This window comes from Ursus arctos, unplaced genomic scaffold (genome assembly GCF_023065955.2).
Source record: "Ursus arctos isolate Adak ecotype North America unplaced genomic scaffold, UrsArc2.0 scaffold_17, whole genome shotgun sequence".
NCBI lineage: Eukaryota > Metazoa > Chordata > Mammalia > Carnivora > Ursidae > Ursus > Ursus arctos.
Genome location: NW_026622841.1, coordinates 16,402,085 through 16,423,333, shown reverse-complemented (window position 1 = coordinate 16,423,333; position 21,249 = coordinate 16,402,085). Strand labels below are relative to the sequence as shown.

General features: G+C 43.3%; 1 protein-coding gene and 1 long non-coding RNA gene across 7 annotated transcripts in view; one reads left to right on the top strand and one right to left on the bottom strand.

The window, feature by feature from the left end:
- The window catches only part of ALPK2 (alpha kinase 2), a 124,827-nt gene extending 108,085 nt beyond the window's left edge, over positions 1-16,742 (bottom strand). The window contains exons 1-3 of one of the 2 annotated variants that reach the window (XM_057313366.1): positions 16,611-16,716; positions 15,653-15,755; positions 1,652-1,779 (exon numbers count right to left, since the gene is read on the bottom strand). In XM_057313366.1, coding sequence (XP_057169349.1) covers positions 1,652-1,760 — 109 coding nt within the window. In that variant the 5' untranslated portion in view covers positions 1,761-1,779; positions 15,653-15,755; positions 16,611-16,716. Of the gene's footprint in view, positions 1-1,651; positions 1,780-15,652; positions 15,756-16,610 lie in introns of both variants that reach the window. The other variant, XM_044383048.3, reaches the window with a different exon arrangement.
- LOC113253460 (uncharacterized) overlaps positions 1-20,554 on the top strand; it is a 58,962-nt gene extending 38,408 nt beyond the window's left edge. Inside the window, exons 4-11 of one of the 5 annotated variants that reach the window (XR_007189895.2) lie at positions 934-1,008; positions 3,904-3,991; positions 10,805-10,842; positions 10,921-10,972; positions 11,521-12,068; positions 12,921-13,020; positions 15,056-15,152; positions 20,270-20,554. This is a non-coding gene — a long non-coding RNA (uncharacterized LOC113253460). Of the gene's footprint in view, positions 1-933; positions 1,009-3,903; positions 3,992-10,804; positions 13,021-15,055; positions 16,935-20,269 lie in introns of those variants that run through there. The other 4 variants (XR_008959797.1, XR_008959795.1, XR_008959796.1 and 1 more) reach the window with 4 other exon arrangements.
- Positions 20,555-21,249: the final 695 nt, after the last annotated feature.

Below are 21,249 nucleotides of genomic sequence, written 5' to 3'. Positions count from 1 at the left end.
ACTAGCCTTGTGTCCCCCTTTCAGTCAGTTTTATTAGATTCCTTCTCAGGAAGCACCTAATTGCTCCTTTTTTTGTGTATAATTGACTTTTTTTTTTTTTTTTAAGAAGGTAAATAGGGGCGCCTGGGTGGCTCAGTCGGTTAGGTGTCTGCCTTCAGCTCAGGTCATGATCCCAGGGTCCTGGAATTGAGTCCCGCATCGGGCTCCTTGCTCAGTGGGGAGCCTGCTTCTCCCTCTGCCTGCCACTCCCCCTCCTTGTGCACATGCGCTCTCTCTCTTTGGCAAATAAATAAAATCTTAAAAAAAAAAAAAAGAAGGTATATAAAGTATATATGCGCTAGGCCTGGGGAACTCATTCTAATCGCTTGGACTCCCATGTTTTAATTCAGACTGATCAGGGCTGGTTGATGCCCCCAGTTTCTTAATGGCTGACTAGTGTTTTTCCTTTTGTGAAGTATAGATCTGAATAATCAGCCAGAAATGAGACTTGCACAGGGAAGTGGTATCTTATACCTTGTGGGTGGTTCTCTTTTCTCCCTCCACTTGCTGGAAACCTCACCCGAAAATCCTACCCTTGTTTTTTAAGCCTACCTGCAGGTCACATACTGAGAGCCACCTCCAGAATGTGTCACAAGCATCTGGCTAATGTGTGTGGGGACTGGTGGCCAAGTTTAGGGTATGTCCAGACACTGTGGCCTCCTGAGGAGCCACGGGGGCCCGAGTATGAAGGCTCAGTGGTGGGCTTGTGTCTGTCCCTCCTCTGAATGGCTGTGGACAAACACCAAGAAAGAGGGGGGGCCTTGGCTCTGGCCTCATCGAAGGGCCTGAGCGCACAGTTGCACAACCCAGCACCCAGACCAGAGATGAGATTTTATTACGACTTTGGTTAAGGAAGCCTGGCCATTTCAGAAGCTGGCTCTTCTTCTTCTCTAGGAAAAGGGATCTCAGGGGAGAAGAGTTTTCTGTGAACCCTCAGGAAAGACCACTGTTGCCTCTATGTTTTTGAAGGTAAGAGACATAATCCAAGAAAGAAAACAACCGACAAGGTACAAGAGACCACGTCGCTACCCTATTATTTTGCTTCTACTATTTCCTTTTAATAATAAATCTGTCTTTCCACTGGGGGTACCTATTTGGGGTCAGGTCTGGGTTATGTACTCTCCGGTCCAGGTGGAGTTCCAGTCCCCTGCTTTTCTTCCACTGGGCACCCTCTGCCTTGGTTTTGACCTCTTTACTGCTGACTAGTCCGCCTGAAGAAGGCAAGAAACCCGAGATGCATTTGGCCAGTTTGAGGAGATCAAGGAAAGAGCGATGGAAGATTTCAGTAAGTCGTCTGAAGCAGTTATTCACGCCATTCCTATGTACACAGGAAATGAAGAGTGTATTATTTAAAAAAATAACCGGTGTGGGAGTCCCCTAACCAAGAACCACAATGTGAAGTGAAAAAGATCACTAAAATGTGTCCAGGAAGTTACTCGAAGAAATCCTCCAGAAAAAAAAAAATCATCATAGAGGATTTAGATGTTCAACCGGTCACTCAGACCCAACTTCCCAGGTCCCCTCCACAAATGATGTTTTAATAATGCCTTTGTGAGCCTAAAACCCGGGTCCGCAGGGAGATTTCAGAGGGTAATTAGCCGCTGAAAGTTACCAGATATTATGCAGCGAAGCACGGCGTCTGACTTCTCAGGAACTTTCTGGGAAAGCAACGTAGATAGAAAACAAAGTGTGCGCCTCTGGGGCTCTCCGGAGTCTGTCATCCTTTCATGCCATGTGAATCTGAAAAACAAAAATCCCTGACATCACCATTGGCTCCGGGAGCCCTCTGACCTTCCCGAGAGTTCTGTCGGTGGCTGCTGGGGAGAGGCGCACGCCACTGCTCCCTGGCTTGGGGAAGGCTGGGCCTCGGCACTTGACTGCTGGGTGGATCGGAAGAAGTCCTCGGGCAGGTTTTCTCACCTGGGGCGCTGCTGGCACTTGGACCGGATGCTTCGCTGCACTGTCGCCTGCTTAATACCACCCCTGGCTTGTACCCAGCAGATGCCACCAGCACCCCTCCCCCAAGTCGTGACCATCGAAAATGTCCGCAGACCTTTTCCACTGGGCAGCCCCAGTGGAGAACCTCGAATCCTCGTGGAGTGCAAGGCAGCCAGAGCCCAGGCTGAGAGAGAACTGCCTGAGCCGACAGCCACTGCCATCTCTCCTTTCTCTTTCTTTCTGTCTTCAAAGTCTTTTCATTGGGCTCAAAAAAGGACACAGCCACACTTGCCTCCAAAAAAGAGGAGTTGATGATGAAATGCAAATGAATCGCCAGGAGGGAGGTATTTTGAAATTGGGAAAGTACGGCTCCTTTGGCTAGCATTTTTGAGCAAGCATGTACAAGACGGCATTTAACACTTGATTAGTCATGGCTGTGCCGGCTGACACCTTTAGAGTGCAAGGCGTCCCCGGAGCTGCGCAGTGCACAACCCACACAGCCCTAAGAAGGCAGGTCTGTCTGAACCCAGAGGACCATTTCCACTCTATCCTCCGGGTACAGTGCTGGCACCACTCTGGAAAAACTTTCCTTTGGAGAGCCCCATGCTTGTACATAACATTTCATTCCATCCCAATGGGAGGCTCCCATTTCTCCTTACCTTGGTGAACAAGTCTCATATGGCACAAAGCTAAAGAAAAGGAAAGCCCACACCACAGTAGGATACATTTAGCATGGACAGGGGAGGAGCACTTAGACCTGCAAATGGTGATTCTGGGGATGCTGAGGGTCCTAAAGCAGGAGCAAGCTAAGCTCTTGGTGGAGGAGGCTGGATCTTAATGGTCACAACTGTATTGCAGAAGGGGAAACCCCTCTCTGTATGGGTGGACCAGTTTCTTAACCATTTAGGAATTGGTTCCAATTTGCAGGGTCTGGTTCAAAATGAAAATGAGGGGTTCCTTGTTAAAAAAATGATGCAGCTATTTGAGATGGTAACAACAGAGCATGAAATTGGGCTCTGGGGCCCTTCTGGGCGTGGGGATCAGTGTGTGAGGCTCACATTGTGGGATCCCGAGGACGGCCCTGCCTGGTAGACACAGCCCCGGGAACATTCTGTTCATGAACGTCCCTTAGCTCTTCCTTCCCTTTGAAGCCTTTCCTGCAGCTTCTGATGTTCCCACAGCATTTCCTTAATCTCAAGGTGTTCTGTTTAGAAATTAGGTTATTCCCTGAGAATAAAAAAGCATTCCCAAACAGAAACACCCAAGCTCTCTGAATATTAGGGTAAACATAATTAATTTAGGAGAGTACACGCCCTTGCTTTCCTCAGGAGGAGTGTGCAGTAGGCAACTCTGTGCTTTGACCTGAGGTTCAGCTAATGCACATAATGGGGAGAAAGAGCTGGAAAGCTGAAAAAGTGGTATGTTGGTATCAAAAAGGAAGACAACCTCTTGGGTTTGGAACAGAGCACAAAGGCAGGGAGAGAAGGGAGAGAAGCCTGATGAACTGCAGGGATCTGGAGGGGAGACTGAGCCAGGGAGACTGAAAGGAGGTTTGTAAGTTTTGTTCTGTGGTTGTTAATTGCATCCTCTCAACACTCTTTAATAAAGACTTGAATTGCATTTCCGGTGGATTTTGGTTATAGGGCATTTTCAATTCAGCTGTGCAGAAATTGGACTCCATGGGGTCTGTGGTTAGCAGGTGTTATGTTTAAAAGCATCATAAGCCCCTCTCGGTCTAGATGGTAGTTAGTTGTACAGAACGGAAAGAAACTCCATCTGCAAGACGGCAAATAGACACCTCCACTCCAGATTACGTATGTTTGGTAGTTAATGGTTCCGATTGGTATAAAAAGGCCAGATTTGACATGTATGACTATTTACTTAGCACTCACAGAACTGTCTAATGGAAAAACTGCTCCCAACTAGGTTGAAAGAAGTCTCAAACACAAAAACCTCCAAAGGACAACTTTTATGGTAGCCACCTTGAGCAAGGATGATGTTTAGAGAAGACGTGGTGAGTGTGGCTGAATTACTGCATGAATAGATGACTAAGCCAGAATGAGCGCAGGTCCCACAGTACGCAAAGAACCAAGAAAATGAGTGGCAACATGCTGTCCTTTCACTGCTGAGGAAATGCTGCCTCCCCCCCCCCCCCCCCCGCCATAAACATGCGTAGAAAGAAGCAGCTTTTTGGTTAACGCCCGTGTGTTTGCTTATCCATCTCAGAGGTTTGAGCAGGTGATGGGAGCTAGAGCTGTGGATTTGACTTGAGATAAAAGCTGATATTTCTCAGTATTATCGAACAAACAATGTTAGGGCTAAATGTAAACATAAGGCATTACGAATGGAACCCAAATCCAATTTAAAATTTCTTATGGTATTTCACAACTGAAAGTGCAAGTTATATTTGTGACCTCATCTACTGTTTTAACTCAATATAAAATATAGAACAAGCGTGGGCAAACAGATAAAAGTATAGCTTCAGAAAGAGAGGGGGAGGAGAGGAGAGAGGAGAGGAGGGGAGGGGAGGGCATGGGAGGGGAGGGGAGGGAAAGGGCATGGGAGGGGAGGGGAGGGGAGGGGAAGGGAAGGGAAGGGAAGGGAAAGGAAAGGAAAGGAAAGGAAGAGGAGGGGAGGGAAGGGAAGGGAAAAAAGAGAGAGGAAAGGAGGGAGGGAGGAAGGCAGGGAGGGAGGAAGGTAGGGAGGAAGGAAGGAAGAAAAAAGGCAAGAGAAAGAGACATAGAGAGTCAGACTTAGAATTATCCTCCAAATAAAGATATTTGGGGTATTTATTGCTGGTCTGGTAAATTTCCCAAAGATGAGAACCCTGCAATTTACATATCTAATATCCCCAGTTAGTATATTGATTGGACACGGCACATAGGTAGGTTTTACTACCCAAGAAAAGCAGTGGAGTAGGAATCAGAAGTTCTGGTTCCAACACACCCATTTATCGCTTTTGAGTGGCAACATAGCACAGGTGGTTAAGAGCTCCAGAGCCAGACCCCCTGGGTTGACATTCCACCTGTAACTCCTTACCAGCACTGTCAATAAGTGTGTCATAGCCCCTCTGTGCCTCAGCTTCCTCATCTGTAAAATGGTCTATACGTCATAGGTTGTTATAAAGATCAAATGAGTTATTGCCTGTAACGCACTTAGTACAGCTCCTGGCACAAAAGTAAGCACTCGGTAAATGTTCGCACTAATTACTGAAAAAAAAATGCAGCTTCAGTTGAGCCCATCTGACTGGCAGCGAGGCTGAGGGCTCTGCGACACTTTTTTTTAAAACAGCTTTAATGAGATACAGTTCGCATGCCATATAATTCACTCATTTACAGTGTACAATTCGGGGGCTTTCAATATATTCAGAGTTGTGCGATCATCACCACAATTTTAGAACATTCTCATTTCCCCAAAAAGAATCCCCCACTCCTTAGCTTTCAAGGCCTCATCTTCCCATCCCTCCACCCAAACACACACACACACAGCCCCAAGCAACCACTAACCTACTTTCTGTCTCTGGATTTGCCTATTCTGGGCATTTCAGATAAACAGAATCAAATGCTACGGGGTCCTTTGTGACTGGCTTCTTTCTCTTAGCACGACATTTCCAAGGTTCATCTGTGTTGTAGCATGGGTCAGTATTCAGTCCTTTTTACACCATTCTGCAACCGTTCTTGGGAGCAGTAGTCGGGGCAGAAGGATGACTCCCCTGGCTCTCTACATTCCTAGGACGCTTACTCAGACAATTGGGAGGGCAACAGGGGAAGGGCTCTAGAGGCTGGAAAACTCTCCCGATCACGAAGCATCATAGGACTGAGGACATAACCCAGGCTTTGTCACTTGTCAGGGACAAATCTACATCTAGCTCTGCCACTTACCTGATCAAAGTTCTTCTTTGGTAAAAGGAGACAATGCTAATGTTCTAAGGATTAGAATAATCCCTACGTAAATGGCCTAAGGAAAATCTGCTACATAATTGGTTTTCAAGGTGATAATCAGTAGGCTTTAGGGAAAGACGTCACTTGGTTTCATCAATTTCCTTTTCTGCTGTGCGTTACCACAATAATTTTTTTTAAGTGATGTATCAATAGATGTCTGAACATCTCTCCTCATGGAACATTCATCTGTAATCGTAATTTCAAGACACGGCTCCTCCCATTCCCATGCCAAGGGTCCACTGCTATGGGTAGAAGACGGAAGAAAGGACAAATCAAACTGCCAAGAAGAGTTGGGGTGACGCTGGGAACCTTATGTGTCATCTCTGACTCCTCCCCAGGTGACTGCTTCCTGACAGTGAAGTCCCACAGGTTACAACCCTGACAAACATGCTCTTTGACTCATAGAGACGGTGCAGTCACCACAGCGGTGCTGACTATAAAGGAGAGAGGACAGTTAAGTCAGGCTGTGGTTCATGTTTCGTAGCTTCTCTGAAGGTTAGAGCCCTTGAAGACAGATTTATCATTCTCTGCTAGATGTGGACAACCAGTATTGAATTACTGATACCAGCACAGGGGGCCATGGTAGTGTTCACAGACACCTTGAAGAGTAACATGCTAACTGGAAAGAGCACAAGAGTTGCGTGATTTTATTTTGTTTTGGTTTTGGGTTGGTTTTTGTCTTTTTTTTTTTTTTTTTAAAGCTGTGGCGTCCAGAACAAGATGCTTCCTTTTTTTTTTTTTTTTTTAAGATTTTATTTATTTATTTGACAAACAGAAAGAGAGCACAAGCAAGAGGAGCAGCAGAGGGAGAGAGAGAAGCAGGCTCTCCACTGAGCAGGGAGCCCGATGTGGGGCTCGATCCCAGGACTCCAGGATCATGACCTGAGCTGAAGGCAGATCCTTAACTGACTGAGTCACCCAGGTGCTCCCAAGCTGCTTCCTTTAAAAAAAAAAAAAAATTGGTTTACTTTTAATTATACAGATTCTAAATGCTTATGTTTGTATTTGTAAAAATACATATAAAGGCAAAATCTCCCACATGTACTACCACTCCATCTTAGTACCTTCTCAAGAGGAAGGGTTTGCTAGACTTTCAGGCATTTTTCTATTCATGTACGTATAACATCATCTAAATATATATATATAATATTTACATTTTATACTATTATATATGTATATATAAATACATATATATAATCTCTACCCATGTATGTATATAGCCATCTAAATATACATATATAATTTTGTTGCATGCATGTCATTAAATTGTGTATACTTCCCAGGCAGTTGGCTTATCTTACTTAGTAATAAGCATTGGCAGTCTTCCAACGTCAATCCAATCCATAAAGGGAGGCATCATTTTTTAAACACTGCTCAGCGATATCAATATTGCATAGCATGGCAATTCCAGGCTTAATCTGTGTGTTCTTGTGTTGGTGACATAGAGCCAGGTTGGAGTTTTTTACACTTACAAAATGTGTCTCAAAAAAAAAAAACAAAAAAACCCAAACCCGTCCTGCTACATGCTTCCTTGGGCACATAAGTGGTTCTCGACACTAAATACCATGAAACGAAATTGTTGAATAAGACTGCATTCACATATTCTATTTTGATAGATACTCCAAAATGGACAGGGCCCTTAACAGAGTAGTAGAAGGATGTGGTGATGAAAGGCCGGATTCCTGAGTTCAAATCTTAGCTCTGCCACTTCCCAGCTCACCTTTGCTCTATCGACATTCTTCATATGTGAAACTAAGATCATCGCAGTATCTACTTTATCTCATTGTTAGGAAAATGAAGTGAGTATGTATAAAGCTCTTCTAGATGGTAGAGTAAAGAACTCTGTAAGTGTTAGCTGCTCTCAGAAGCTTTGGGCTTAACATCAGTAAAATTACCCAAGTACCTTCCTCTTAAATTAGAGAACCGACCAGAGGTTACAGGAGAATTCTTTGAATATTTAGAGCCCTCAACTGACGCCAAGTTTTCTTTTGGCCAATCTGCCCCGTTCAGAGAGCCGCTGGTGTGGCTGCTGTCAGCAGGAAAGCTGCTGTCATCTGACAGGGTCAGGGAAGCAATCTCAGCCCACACACAGATAACGGGCAACCAGCTCCTCTGCTGCGGCAGGAAAGCCAGCTGTCAGAGTGCTTTCTCACTGGGGACAGGAGGGATTAGTTCTGATTACCCAGCCTAATCCAATGGCAATTGGGTTCATGCATGTGCCATCTGAGTTACTACCGATTTGGACGTCACGCCTACTATCCCATGTTAGTTAGAGAAGAGTACCCTCCCCAAAGATGGGTTCCAGGAATTTGGGGAGATGAGTGGGAAGGAGGCAAACCAGGCAGGGAGAGGGACAATTAACATGTCTTGGTTACCTTCTAAGTGTCAGCCCCCAGGCTGGACACTTCAGAGACATTACCACATTTAATCCTCACAGCAAAACTGACAAGGTAGGTTTCTTGCCCATTTCACAGATAATGACTTGAAAACCTAGGGTAACTTTGAAAGCATTGATGTAACAAACTTAATTCCTCGCTCCTACAAGTGACAGTGTCCAGGTTTGTTGGAGCACAAGCACTGTTTTCTTTCTTGGCTGTGATTTTAGGGTTGTGTGTGTGAAATAGAGTCAAGAAAAGATGCTCAATATCATTAGTCATTATGGAAATTCAAAGTAAAACCAAAATGAATGAGATAGCATTTCACAACCACTGAAATAGTTATAACAGGATAGGCAGCCAAATGTGGGCAAGGCTATGGAGAAAACCCTCAAGCAAGGCTGGTGGGAATGTAAGATAGTACAGACACTTTGGAAGACAGTTTGGCAGTTCCTGAAAAAGTTAAACGGGAATTGAACAAAAGTCTCAGAAATTCCATTCCTAGGTATCTACCCAAGCGAAATGAAGACATATATCCACAGAAAAACTTGCATATAAATGTCTTAACAGGATTATTCATAATAACCTAAAATTGGCAATAACCTAAATGTCCATTGGGAACAACCTAAATGTCTAACAAGTGAATAGACAGACAATGGGATAAAGCCATACCATAGAACACTGTGGAGCAGTAAACAGGAGCAAACTGGGATACATGGTACAGTATGGATAAGCCTCAAAACATTCCCATGAAAGCAGCCAGACACAAGAGACCATATATTGTAAAATTCCATTTATATGAGATGTCCAAAAGAAGCTACAGGGACCAAAAGTAGATTCGTGGTTGCTGGAGATGGAGGCAGTGGGGAAAACACTGATTAATAATAAATGTGCATGGGGGCGCCTGGGTGGCTCAGTGGGTTAAGCAACCAACTCTTGATCTCAGCTCAGGTCTTGATCAGATTGTGAGTTTGGGGCCTGCATTGGGCTCCACGCTGGGTGTGGAGCCTACTTTAACAAACAAACAAACAAACAAATAAATAAATATTATTGTTATTATAAATGTGCATAAGGGATCTTTTTGGGGTGATGAAAATGTTCTAAAATGATCAATGGTGATGGTTGTACAACTTGATAAATTTACTAAAAACATCACTGAATCAAACACTTAGAACAGGTGAATTATAGGGGTGTGGGGTGAGTGAGAAAAAAAAGAAAAGGTAAATTATACAATATGCAATATATACCTCAATAAAGTTAATTTTTAAAATAGAGACAAGAAGGAGACAAACATTTCATAAGCACATACTGCGTTCATTGCGGCCTTACTTGTGATAGCAAAAGTTTGCAAGCAACCAAATGTCCAGCAGTAGCAATAGGGTTACAGTTAATCTGTTGAATAGAATTTTCTATTTTTAATAGCAATGGGCATTAAAAATGAATAAGGAAGGGGCGCCTGGGTGGCACAGCGGATAAGCGTCTGCCTTCGGCTCAGGGCGTGATCCTGGCGTTATGGGATCGAGCCCCACATCAGGCTCCTCTGCTATGAGCCTGCTTCTTCCTCTCCCACTCCCCCTGCTTATGTTCCCTCTCTCGCTGGCTGTCTCTATCTCTGTCAAATAAATAAATAAAATCTTAAAAAAATAAAATAAAATAAAAATGAATAAGGCAGGTCTGTATGCATGGATATGAAATAATCTCCAAGATAGATTGTTCAGTAAAATAAAATATAGAAGGGAGTGTAGAGTATGTTATCACTTGTATAAGCAAAAAAAGAAGACTATTCTGATATGCTTATTTATACACATAATGATTCTAAAACACACAAGAAACTGGTAATGTAGTTGCCACTGGGAGGAGGCCCAAGTATCTAAGGAAAGGGGGGTGTGGAGCCTGTTAAGGACAGTGATTGTCTCTGCAGATCCTTTTGGATAAGTTAAATTTATAGAAGTTACCTAATAAACACAATTTAACTTTTAAATATTAATAGTGAGCAACTCTGTGTGCCTGACAGTGTGCCTGGCACATATCTGTGCTGACCACTGAGCTGTAGCGGCTGCTTGCTCTGCATTCAGAATTTGCTCGAACTTTTTTTAAGATACAATAGAGTCTCTCCACCTCTACTTCTCTCCTCTGCTACTTAAAATCTATGACAGTTTCCAATTCTTTAGGGGAGGGCTAAAACAAAGAGCTCAAGGTTAAATGAAACATGAGGGAGTTTAGTACCTCCCTGATTTTACAATTGAAAAAATGCCCCTGAAACAGGCGGCTCGAGTGACTTTTCCAAGGTCACACCGCTTGTTAGTGGCAGAGCCCATGATTCTTGATTCTGATTTTCATCCCACTCTGTTCAGAGGATATATTCCTTTGCTGGGCTTATCCTTGTCCTCTCTTAGGATAAAGACAGGGTAGAAAGGAAAGATCATGATGCTATCAATGTACAGAACATGACAGTGTTGTTAATGAGACCAACTGCCATGTATTGACTGGTTAATATCACTTTGGTTTCAGGTTGAACGTGGTGGGCTGAAGGCTGTGTGCCATCCAGGGTGTGTCATCAGAGTCCTCACTGTGTTGTGAAGAAACCCTTTCTCTGGTTCCTCCTCTCATCCTCTGCTTTCTCCTAGGCTGCCTGTGTCCGTCTTTGGAGAGAATGTCTATTTTAAATTGGACCAAGAGGTGTGCAATTTCAGGCATCTGCAGATAGGCGAGCACCTGGGAAAAGTTATCTCCCCTTCTGTCCCCTCCCTGCCTGGAAGGGGGATGGGGTGCTGGGGGAGTCCCACCGTCACTTCCGCCACCTTCATCCACCATCCTTCCCCCAGCCAGTCAGACGGTCTCAGGAGAAAACTTTGTGTCTTTGCCTCCACTTGCCTTGTTTTCTTTTCTTTTTATTTAAAGATTTATTTATTTGACAGAGATAGAGACAGCCAGCGAGAGAGGGAACACAGGCAGGGGGAGTGGGAGAGGAAGAAGCAGGCTCCCAGCAGAGGAGCCTGATGTGGGGCTCGATTCCGTAACGCCGGGATCACGCCCTGAGCCGAAGGCAGAGGCTTAACCGCTGTGCCACCCAGGCGCCCCGACTTGCCTTGTTTTCTTAAAAATTATTTTTTATCATTCATTATTGAATTGTTTTTAGTAAAGTGTGCCTTAGAGATAAGGAGCACCACCCCCAGCAAACTAGAGGAGTAGTACTTTATCCGTTAATTCACTGCATTCAAACACAGGATTCTTCCGTGGGAGATTCTTCTAATTTGTTTGGACTGGAGTTTAAAGCAGGCCCATCCTAAACCTGTAAAGTATGCACGCTGCCCGTGACTAACCTCGTGACTAAGGGAAGAGATCGTTTGGCTTTAGAGTATATCCCAGACCTGCTAGACTGGCCATTTCCCTTGTCCTCCTAACTGCATTTCCCATCACTCAAGCTTGGGGACGATGTACGGGACCTCGCCCTTCCTGCTTCATGGGCCCTGATTGGTCCAAGTTAGTCAAGTACTCGTGCTCGGTGATTGGCTTATTCACCTAATTCTACACCAATCAGCACGCGGCTCTCTCCAGAAAGTGGTTCAGGGGTGATCCAATCAGTGCAAAGCTTATGTCTTTCACTGTGTCCTGTAAACAGGAAAAAGAACGCGTGCGGAGCCCAGGGGAGGGTACCACTTGAGACTGTGGAAAGCCAGCCCGAGGTTGAAACCAAAGCACAAAGAGCAGAGTCTCCAGAAACGCAGAGAACCAGAACCGGGGTCCTGACCGAACTCCTGGACTTTTCAGTTGTGTGAGCAATACATAGCCGCTGTTGCTGTTGTTTAAGCTAGTTTGAGTTGATTTTTGATTGTTACTTCTCGAAAGCCTACCAAAGCATCCATACCTTCCCCTGCCTGGCCCATGGTGGGCCTGAAATTCCTACTACTGGCCCTCCATTCCACATCTCCGTGTCGGACATGCCTTCGCCAAACTACAGGCAGAAGGGAAGGATTTAAGCTTAGACAGCTTATTCAAAGAATGCTTCTCCAAGAAAGTTCTGGGGACGCCTAACAACACGAATTTCTGAGCTCCATTTGCATTTACCTCCTGCCGTTATGCCCTTTTCGCTTTTTGTTGTTGTTTACACAGAAAGACCACCTTCCATCTGGTTCTTATGTCCAATCCCACCAGTTTTCAAACCCCAGCTCAAGTGCTAGCTTGTCCCTGAAGCCTCCGCTGACAGCCTCCACTGGAAAAAGAACCAGCCCCCTCCCAAATGGTGGACCACTCACCTCAGTGTGCCCGGCCCACACTCAGTATCCCCCCGCAGACACACTCCATTGTGAGATGTTTGCCTGCAAGACAACTCCTAGGTTTATCTTCTGTATTCACCCCAACTCTCTCATATTGTGGCTGGGCCTTCCACATCTCTTGAGGAGGCAAGTTTAGTGATTGAAAAGAATAGGTTTTCCTTAGGAATTACAGGCCAAAGAAATGGCTAAAGCAATGGTTCTCAGGTGTGGTCCCCAGACCACAAGATCAGCATCACCTGGGGACTTGTCAGAACTGCAAATTCTAGGGACTTTCAGAACCAAAAACTCTGGGGGTGGGACCCAGTAGCCTGCGTTTTAACAAGCTCTCCGGATTCTGTTGCACTTTAAAGTTTGAAAACCACGGACTGGAGGAAAATCTTAAACTACTGACTGAGGAGCAAATGAGCCTGGTTATCCAACAGCAGGACTGGAGACCAAGTGAAGATCGAGGTGAGTTGTGGGTCCTTATCTCTAATGTAGGTTGGGCATTTATTCTTTCCTTTTTGCCAACCCTAAGATGACATGCATACTTTCTCCCAAGTTTCTTTACATTTCTGAATTTCTAGATTTCCTTTTTGGCAGAATTAAACCCAGCATAACAGGGTTCCTTGTAAACCTGTCAGTAGCTGAAGCAAAGAATTTATCAAGCTATTCTGATGTGCCTGGGCAAAAGCTGTGGCGTAGCTCAGTAAAAGTGCAATAATAAAGATGTGGATGACATTCTTTGGAGCTGGCCCATGAGGCCTGCTTGTGACCCTTGTCTGCTCTGTCCCTCTGTGCCTGACACGCCCTCACTCCAGAACAAGGAAGCACCCCATTCATTATGCACTTTCATCAATGACCTTGAAATTCCAGCCATGTCTCCTGAAATGCCCACCCAGCTACTCTCTCTGCTCAGCAACCCCATGGCTAGACCATTTCAAAGTGTTCTCGCATGCCCTTGCTCCACTACGCCTCTGTCTAAGCAAAACGGGAATCAGTGCAAGGCACAACTAGAATCTTTGAGGAAACACTGGACTTGTGCCTTCACTTTCATAATAATCACAGAGATATCACCTTGTATGCATAGAATTAACTTTACCCTCCATTCCTATGGATTATGAGAACTCATATTTAAATATGGTACTGATATATACTAAAAAGTATCACATCAGATGATGCTGAGAAATCTCTACCTCTCCTTTATAATAATACACCATCAACCATTTTCAAACAAAAAAGTTTTTCTCATTTATTGCAGATGCTTTCTAAAATATAATCCTCTTTTGTTTTACTCTCAAACACACTGTTTTTAAGTACAGAAGATACCCCCCAAAAATCTAATTTCCTATGTTATTTTTGTTTAATCATGGCACCAATGTCAAAAATGTGTACTTTCCACTACTTTAATAGTTTATATTATGAAAGCATTCGGAAGTTTTAGCAAAAAAAAGAGAGAGAAGTTTTTTTAATTAACCAAGGAGAAGAACTGGCCTTTGGGGAGAAGCTAGGATGTGACCGATACCTTAGGTGTATTCACTCGTGTCCCCATCACTCCTGTCAGGGTGGCTATTGCTATCTTCATTTTATAGAGGAGAACACTGGAGTTCAGACAAGCTGGAAAACTGTGCTAGAGTCAGGATTTGATTGGAAATCTGCCCCTAGAGCCTGGACTTGACTCGGCACCCCCTGCTTCCCCTGCACCTCCACCCAGATTAGAACATCCACTGTTTCCTCCTTGCATCGGCCAATATACGTGTAGGTGTGCGTGGGGCGCTTCAAAACAAATTAGATGGGGGCGGGGGGGGGGGGGAGAGGAATTTTTGTAGGTGACAAAAAACAGGAATTCCACCCGACCTAAAAGTCTTCCCCGGATTGTGAATGTTTTGCAGTAACTTCAAAAGAACAGTGTAATTTGGCACCAAATTTGTTTTAATTTGTTTTAAATCCTAATTTCCAAGATCTGAACATGCTTCTTGACCATCAGTGCCTGTTAATACGGGATTTGTTAATTTGTTGATTCAGAAGGTCACTCACAACATCCTGCATTTTGGTTCAGAAGCCTCCCAGCAAAGCACCTCATTCAATTTACCCTTAGCTGGTATGCTGAAAAAAACATCTCTTACCGTTCCTGGTTACTTAAGCTTCAAAAATGAAGGATACCTTTCCTTAAGGAAAAGGTTGGAGAAGGGAAATATTAGAGCAGAAGCAGCTCTAAATGCTGTTCTTGCTTTTATCTATTTTTAAATGATTGCCAGATGTCTGTAACTGGCACCCTTAATCAGTGGATTTCAAGTTTAGATGTGTTCATCAAAACGCAATGTAAGCAGTGCCATTTTATCGATGGATTTTCTTGATTGACTCTTTGCCTTAGATTTTTAAAGAATCTGTTTAACCACTGGAGTACAATGTCATGCTTATAGTTAACAATACTGTATTTAACACTTTAAAATTCATCAGGAGTGTAGATGTCTTACCTCAGGGTTTTGTTTTGTTTTTTTTAAAGGGAAAGGAGAGGAAAGCCAATCTATTTAATGACTCGATGAATGTCTGCATCAGCCCTTTTGAAATGCCTGACGGCTTTCCAGCAATCTGCATTCCGGGTATCCTTCTGTGTCCACCCAGAAAGTGGGGATTTTCAGTCATTCATATAATCCAAGCAATAACTTTTAACTAAAATACTCAAATATTTCGGGCAAAAGGATCTGGGGCCTGAGTTACCTGGATAATTACTTCAATTTTTCATGTTACTTTGCAAAGCCTTTGCAAATCACTCCTTCGAGTCATTCTATGTGTTCGTTTTCTCTAAGTGTTGAGATAGCCCTGATGTGAAAGAGTCTATTTTAATTCCTGTCTGGCCAAAATAAACAGACATGAAAAATAATCATTTCCAAAAAAGGGTCTGAATGGACCTAAACTACAAATGATAATTTGGCCACTTTAAAACCCTAGATAGCCAAATATGCCAGATAGCCCCTCCTTGTTCCCTCCTGGTCTATTTCATAAGGAAATCATCGGCTTTGTTCCTTCTTGCAGAAAATGCAAACACCTATATATTAAAGCACAGCCATTCCTTAGTAAGAACCAAAGTCTGGATACTTACTTTTCAATACCTTTTGTCCAAGAGACGTGATAGGAGGGCTGGCTCGGCTGTGGGCTCCCCAGGCTGTGTGGGAGGTATTGATTGGGTGTCCCTGCTCCTGGGACTGGGGATTCAGAGGAGTGACAGGGTTCAGGGTCTTTTCCACGTTCAGGTCAAAGCACAGTTGGGTCTGTTTCCAGAAAAGCTCCTATCTTCCTAAGAGGGAAAATTCCATGCCCGGGGAAGTTCTGGAAGAAGACATTTTTTCCCTGCCCTTGAATGAACTAGGTCATTGCTGAAGCTGGAGAATATTTTTTAGCATCGCTGTGATGAAACTTGAGGGCTGTTTCTGCAGGAGGTGTGACACTTGTTGACGCCGCCGGGGAGGCCCTGGCAGAGGGGCCTGGTGAAATGCAGCTCCAGTGAGCTGACGAAATGCAGACGAGCTGTCCCTGAGGCTCGGGACACTGAGGGCTGCTCTGCAGGGCTGTGCGGGACCTCAAGTTTAGTGGCTTGCCTCTTAGAAAAGCAGAATCTTGCTGTCTGATAAAGTCTCTGAGGCCGGAGTAAGACCAGCAGTTCTCATACCAAGAACACCAGGCATCTGAAGTGCACATAGGAAACCCGTGGAGGGGGTTGAGGGGGTGGAGGGGAGGTGAAAAGACGAGGCATTGTGTTGTTCGTTTAGAACTGGTATTACCGTTGTTCTGTGAAGTTCTCTGAGAAACGCAGAAGCCACAGCAAGGCAGGATCCACCCTCCTCCCTCCTCCCCTCACAGTCCTCCCCCCATACCTCCCTCCCCCCTCTCAGTCTCTCTCTCTCTCTCTCACATACACACACACACGCACACGCACACGCACACACACATTTTCTCTCTTCCTATTTTGACTATAGTAGTAAGAAGAGAAGAGAGGAAGAACACTGTAGAAGAAATACCACAAATCCGTCAAATTGTCAAGAATTGTTCTTGTTACATACCAAAGTAGAATCTGTCACGCGGGCATTTCTTTTATTGAATTTTGTCCAAATCAAGACAGAAGATAAAAAATCCAGAAGTATTCTTCTGTAACTACTTTGCCTCTCTGGAAAAGTATGTGCCACACCTGGAAACAGACAGCTTGGAAAGAAACTTCTTAGGACACTCACAGAGACAGCTAAAATTAGCAGCTCTGAGTGGGTGACTTTGAAAGGGACATAACTGGATATATTCACTCTGTACTGGGCAGTATAATCCTCAAAAGCAGATTGTTCTTACATAGCACAGTGTGTACATCAAAAACTATTAAATATCAAGAAGTATGCGGTTGATGTGTTCTATTTCTCCATTTTATCTTCATGTGAGAAGAAAGATATTGAAAACCATGAGACTCTAAAATAATGACTGTCTCTTTGGGACCACATCTATAAAATGCAGCCGGATCCAGAATTTACCACCCCTTGGTGACGGTGGGCATCAGCTGGTTTTATTTAAAGCTGGATGCTCTTCATAGAGGCTCTTTCCAAGTAAAAGGAGAGAACATTAGTTAAGAGAGCAGATAAGAGGAAGGTGTGATGATAAAAAATAAATAAAAGTTATCACACAGCAGCAGGATAGGATAAAGACAAAAGGGTATCAATATCCCAGTGCAGGAGACAGACGGATATGGTCGCGAAAGAATTGTTGCCTGGGAGTTCTTAAATGAAAAAGTTGACGCTCATTATGAAACTTGCTTTTATTCCCAGCAAACAGTCTGAAAGATGGACTCCCTCAGCGCCTAGTAAAATAAATTTAAGGAGCAGAGGATTAAATACATATATATAGTATAATATAATATTATATATATATAATATAATATTATATATATATATATATATATATATATATTAGATTTGCCTATATGTTTTATTCATCTCATTAACCTGCAGCCATAGAATTTCTGTTTTAATCTAGGGTTTGGGGAGCAGGAATAAAAGACAATCAGAAACAGGCCTTGGGATTAAACTCAATGAGGCCAGGACACTGTTCTGAATTTTCTGTGATTATTCAGAGGAGGGGATGGAAGGTTTAAGGTGTTGAAGAGAAAAAGGAGGGCATATATGTGTGCCCCTTCAGTAGCATCAAAAAATACCTGAGTTTGTGATTAAAAATGAAGACCTAAATATGTGTAGCATCATTCCAGGTAAGGTAGTATGGCATATAAGAAAATATGTGTAAGTTATCTGTTTTTCTGAAGCTAGAGGAGGAAAAACAAAACCCTCCCTTCGTAAGGGGATTGTCCATTCACAGAGCAGAGCTGGAAATGTATTTTTTATCAGATGTCTTTTAATTGCTTCTCTCAAAGGCCTTTGGGGCTTTGTTATTTTCTTGGTTTCTCAAATGAATGGGTGCCTCACAATTCCTTGGCTACTCTAGGCTTGCTGGGGACCAGATCTAGTCAGTTCCCAACTAATCTGAATCTTTAAAGCCAATTCATTAGGTTCTCAAGCTGCTTTTCACTCCCATAAATTGGGCTTGAATTGGTATGTGAGGAGTTTATCTGCTCATTTTATCCCTCCTGGCAGAGAAGGCCCTCAAATGTTCGTGTCTAATGGTACGAGTGATGAATGCCCTTTCCAGCAGAGCACATTCTTGGCGGAGGCTTGGTACCAATCACATGTCAGGTCAGATCAGATTTTCTGCCAGGGTCCTTGGGCCAAGCTGGAGCTGAGACAGCCACTCCAGCTTCAGGGCACAGTCAATGTTTGGGGAGAGTCCCCCACTACTGAGAACATCAGCTTGGGTTCCCTCTCTCAGCAGTCCATCCCTACCCAGGGCCCGGGGGTTTCTGCACTGTGTGTGGCATCTTGCCCGGTGGACACGACCCGAATCCAACTCTTGCAACCTTCATTCAGTTCCCCGTATTGCCAGTCAGGCAGGTCAACCCAACAGGCATTTTGATCCCTTAAGTACAGTGGCAACGGAAATATCAATGTAAATAGGACTGTGTTCTCTCACGATGTTTTTCATACCAGGTAGCAGATAAAATTCTTCATGAGAATATGAAGTTTAAAAAATATTTGCAAAAGGGGCGCCTGGCTGGCCCACTCAGTGGAGCGTGTGACTCTTGATCTCGGGGTTTTGAGTTCAAGCCCCTTGCTGGGTGTAGAGATTACTTAAAGATAAAATCTTTATAAAAAATATTTGCAAAATAATTTTTAAAATGCAATTTTCTCAGAATTCATATATCCAAGAGGGGCTTTTTCAAATATATGAATGTTGTTTGGAAGTTAGATTTCACTTTCTCCCCAAGTCTCAAAATAATAAATAGGAATAGGTTCACAGAACACCTTACAGAAGTATTTAATCCATCATGTTCCCAAAGTACCCTATTTCAGCTTCACAAAACCACAAGTATCAAAACTAGGGTAAAATTCAATTTAATTAAATTCAATTTAATTAAATATGAAAGTCTAAATATCCAGACTTCAACTTCCAAGATAAAATTTTGGCACAGTTTTAGTTTCATTTTAAAAACAGACAATAAAAAAGAAAAGCATTATAACTCTCGGAACAGGAGAAAAATTACAATTTTCATAAATTTGTATGCTAAGCCCTAAGCCCAATATCACAATTACTAAGTAAAATTAACTGGTTGAACAATGCATGGAAATTTAAATTCTAAAAAATATTTGTGTATGCTGTTTATACTATTTTATAAATTTTTTTCTTTTTAAGGCTTTATTTCTGATTATAAGAACAATATAAACTCTTTACTGAAAATTACATACCCCACTACCCAGAGATAGCCACCATTTTGACACATTTCCTTGGATCTCTTTTATTTTCCCTTTCTGGATGCTTATACAGTCAGAAAGCGACATTAGTGGGTGAAAAGTATGAACATTTTCGGGTTTTGAAACACATCGCCAAATAAAACGCTAGCGGTTATATTACATTTCCACCAGCAGGTCTAAGCCCGCCCATTTCACTGAGAGGGCAATGCCTGGCACTAAGCACATCACTCAAAATGTCTGGCTAATCTAAGAAGCAAAACTGGCATTTTAATGTACATTTCTTAGATTACTAATAAGGTTTAATATTGTTTCATGAGTTCATTGGCCCTTTTACGGATTGTCTCTTTAATTTTTTTGGTCAACTTTGAGTATTTTCCTTTGGCACATATAAAAGCATTTCATACGTAATTTGCTGCAAATGGACCCAATCTTCCAATTTATGGCGTGCCCTTTTGTTTGTGAAGTTATGATATACAGAAGTTAGGAGTTCTTATTTACTAAAAATGATCTCGGGGTGAGGAAGGAAGGAGGAATTATTGTTTAATGAGTTCTGGGTTTCAGTCTTGCAAGATGAAAAAGTTCTGCAGTTCTCTTGCACAACAATGTGAATATACTTAACACTGCTGAGCTGCACACTTCGAAAAGGCAAATTTTGTTATTTTTTTAATGACAACAAAAAAGAAAACTATCTATTTCCTATGGTTTCTTCCTGGGCTTCTAAAGCCTCCATCCCTCCACACACTTACCCAGTATCCATGCTGCTACAGGCAGAGCAGAGAGTAAAGTTGGGTCTGAATCAAGCCTGTCCCCCTTTTTCATGTTATTTCATCTGTGCTAATGTCCTGGATCAGTTTGTGTCTTTTTCCTCAACCCAGATATCTAAGACTCTCGGGTTCCTTACTGCTGTATGGGCTTCCACCCTTTGCAACTAAGAGACTGATACAGATAGAATTTCGATTTGAAAACTAGATTTTCCCCCATTAAAAAAATATATATATGTATGGGGCGCCTGGGTGGCACAGCGGTTAAAGCGTCTGCCTTCGGCTCAGGGCGTGATCCCGGCGTTCCGGGATTGAGCCCCACATCAGGCTCCTCCTCTATGAGCCTGCTTCTTCCTCTCCCACTCCCCCTGCTTGTGTTCCCTCTCTCGCTGGCTGTCTCTATTTCTGTCAAATAAATAAATAAAATCTTTAAAAAAATATATATATATATATATGTATATATATATACACACACACATATATCTATAATGAAATGGGAGTTAAGACTTTTAACTGTGACTGAATAAAGAGGCTGGAAAATCTTCTCCCTCGAAAGCAACTATAAAGATGGATTATGCAAAAAATAAATAAATATGGATAATACAGACAAGCAGCCATTTTAGTGCTCTAGATATCAACCAAAGGCACGCAAAACTTTGAGAAGCACTTATGATTGAAAAAGTTCTCAATCTGGGACACTAACAATGAGTCTCTATGGCATTCTTGCCTGGACTTGCTCCCATTCCCCCACCCAGCTCCGAGGCCATGAAGGTTCTGCTAGGGCAGGCTGGGAGCATGAGCATTTTCTCTGCCATGGTCAAAGAGGACTCACTGGATTTGGAGCAGTGGAAAATACCCATACCCAGCCGTGTTAGCAATGGAAGTAACTCTTGGTAGCAGATGAGTGGAAAAGGCCAACAGCTCTACTAGCCTGAGAATGGGATTGGGGTTGTGGCAAGCATCTGTCTGGGTGAGGCTGCAGGCATGTGCAGTGGAGACCAGGGACGACCCAGCTATCCATCCACACATTCCCAGCATGCACAGAGGAGACATGAAAGGACCCAGCAGAAAGTAAGCATCGGGGCAGATTCAAACATGGCTAA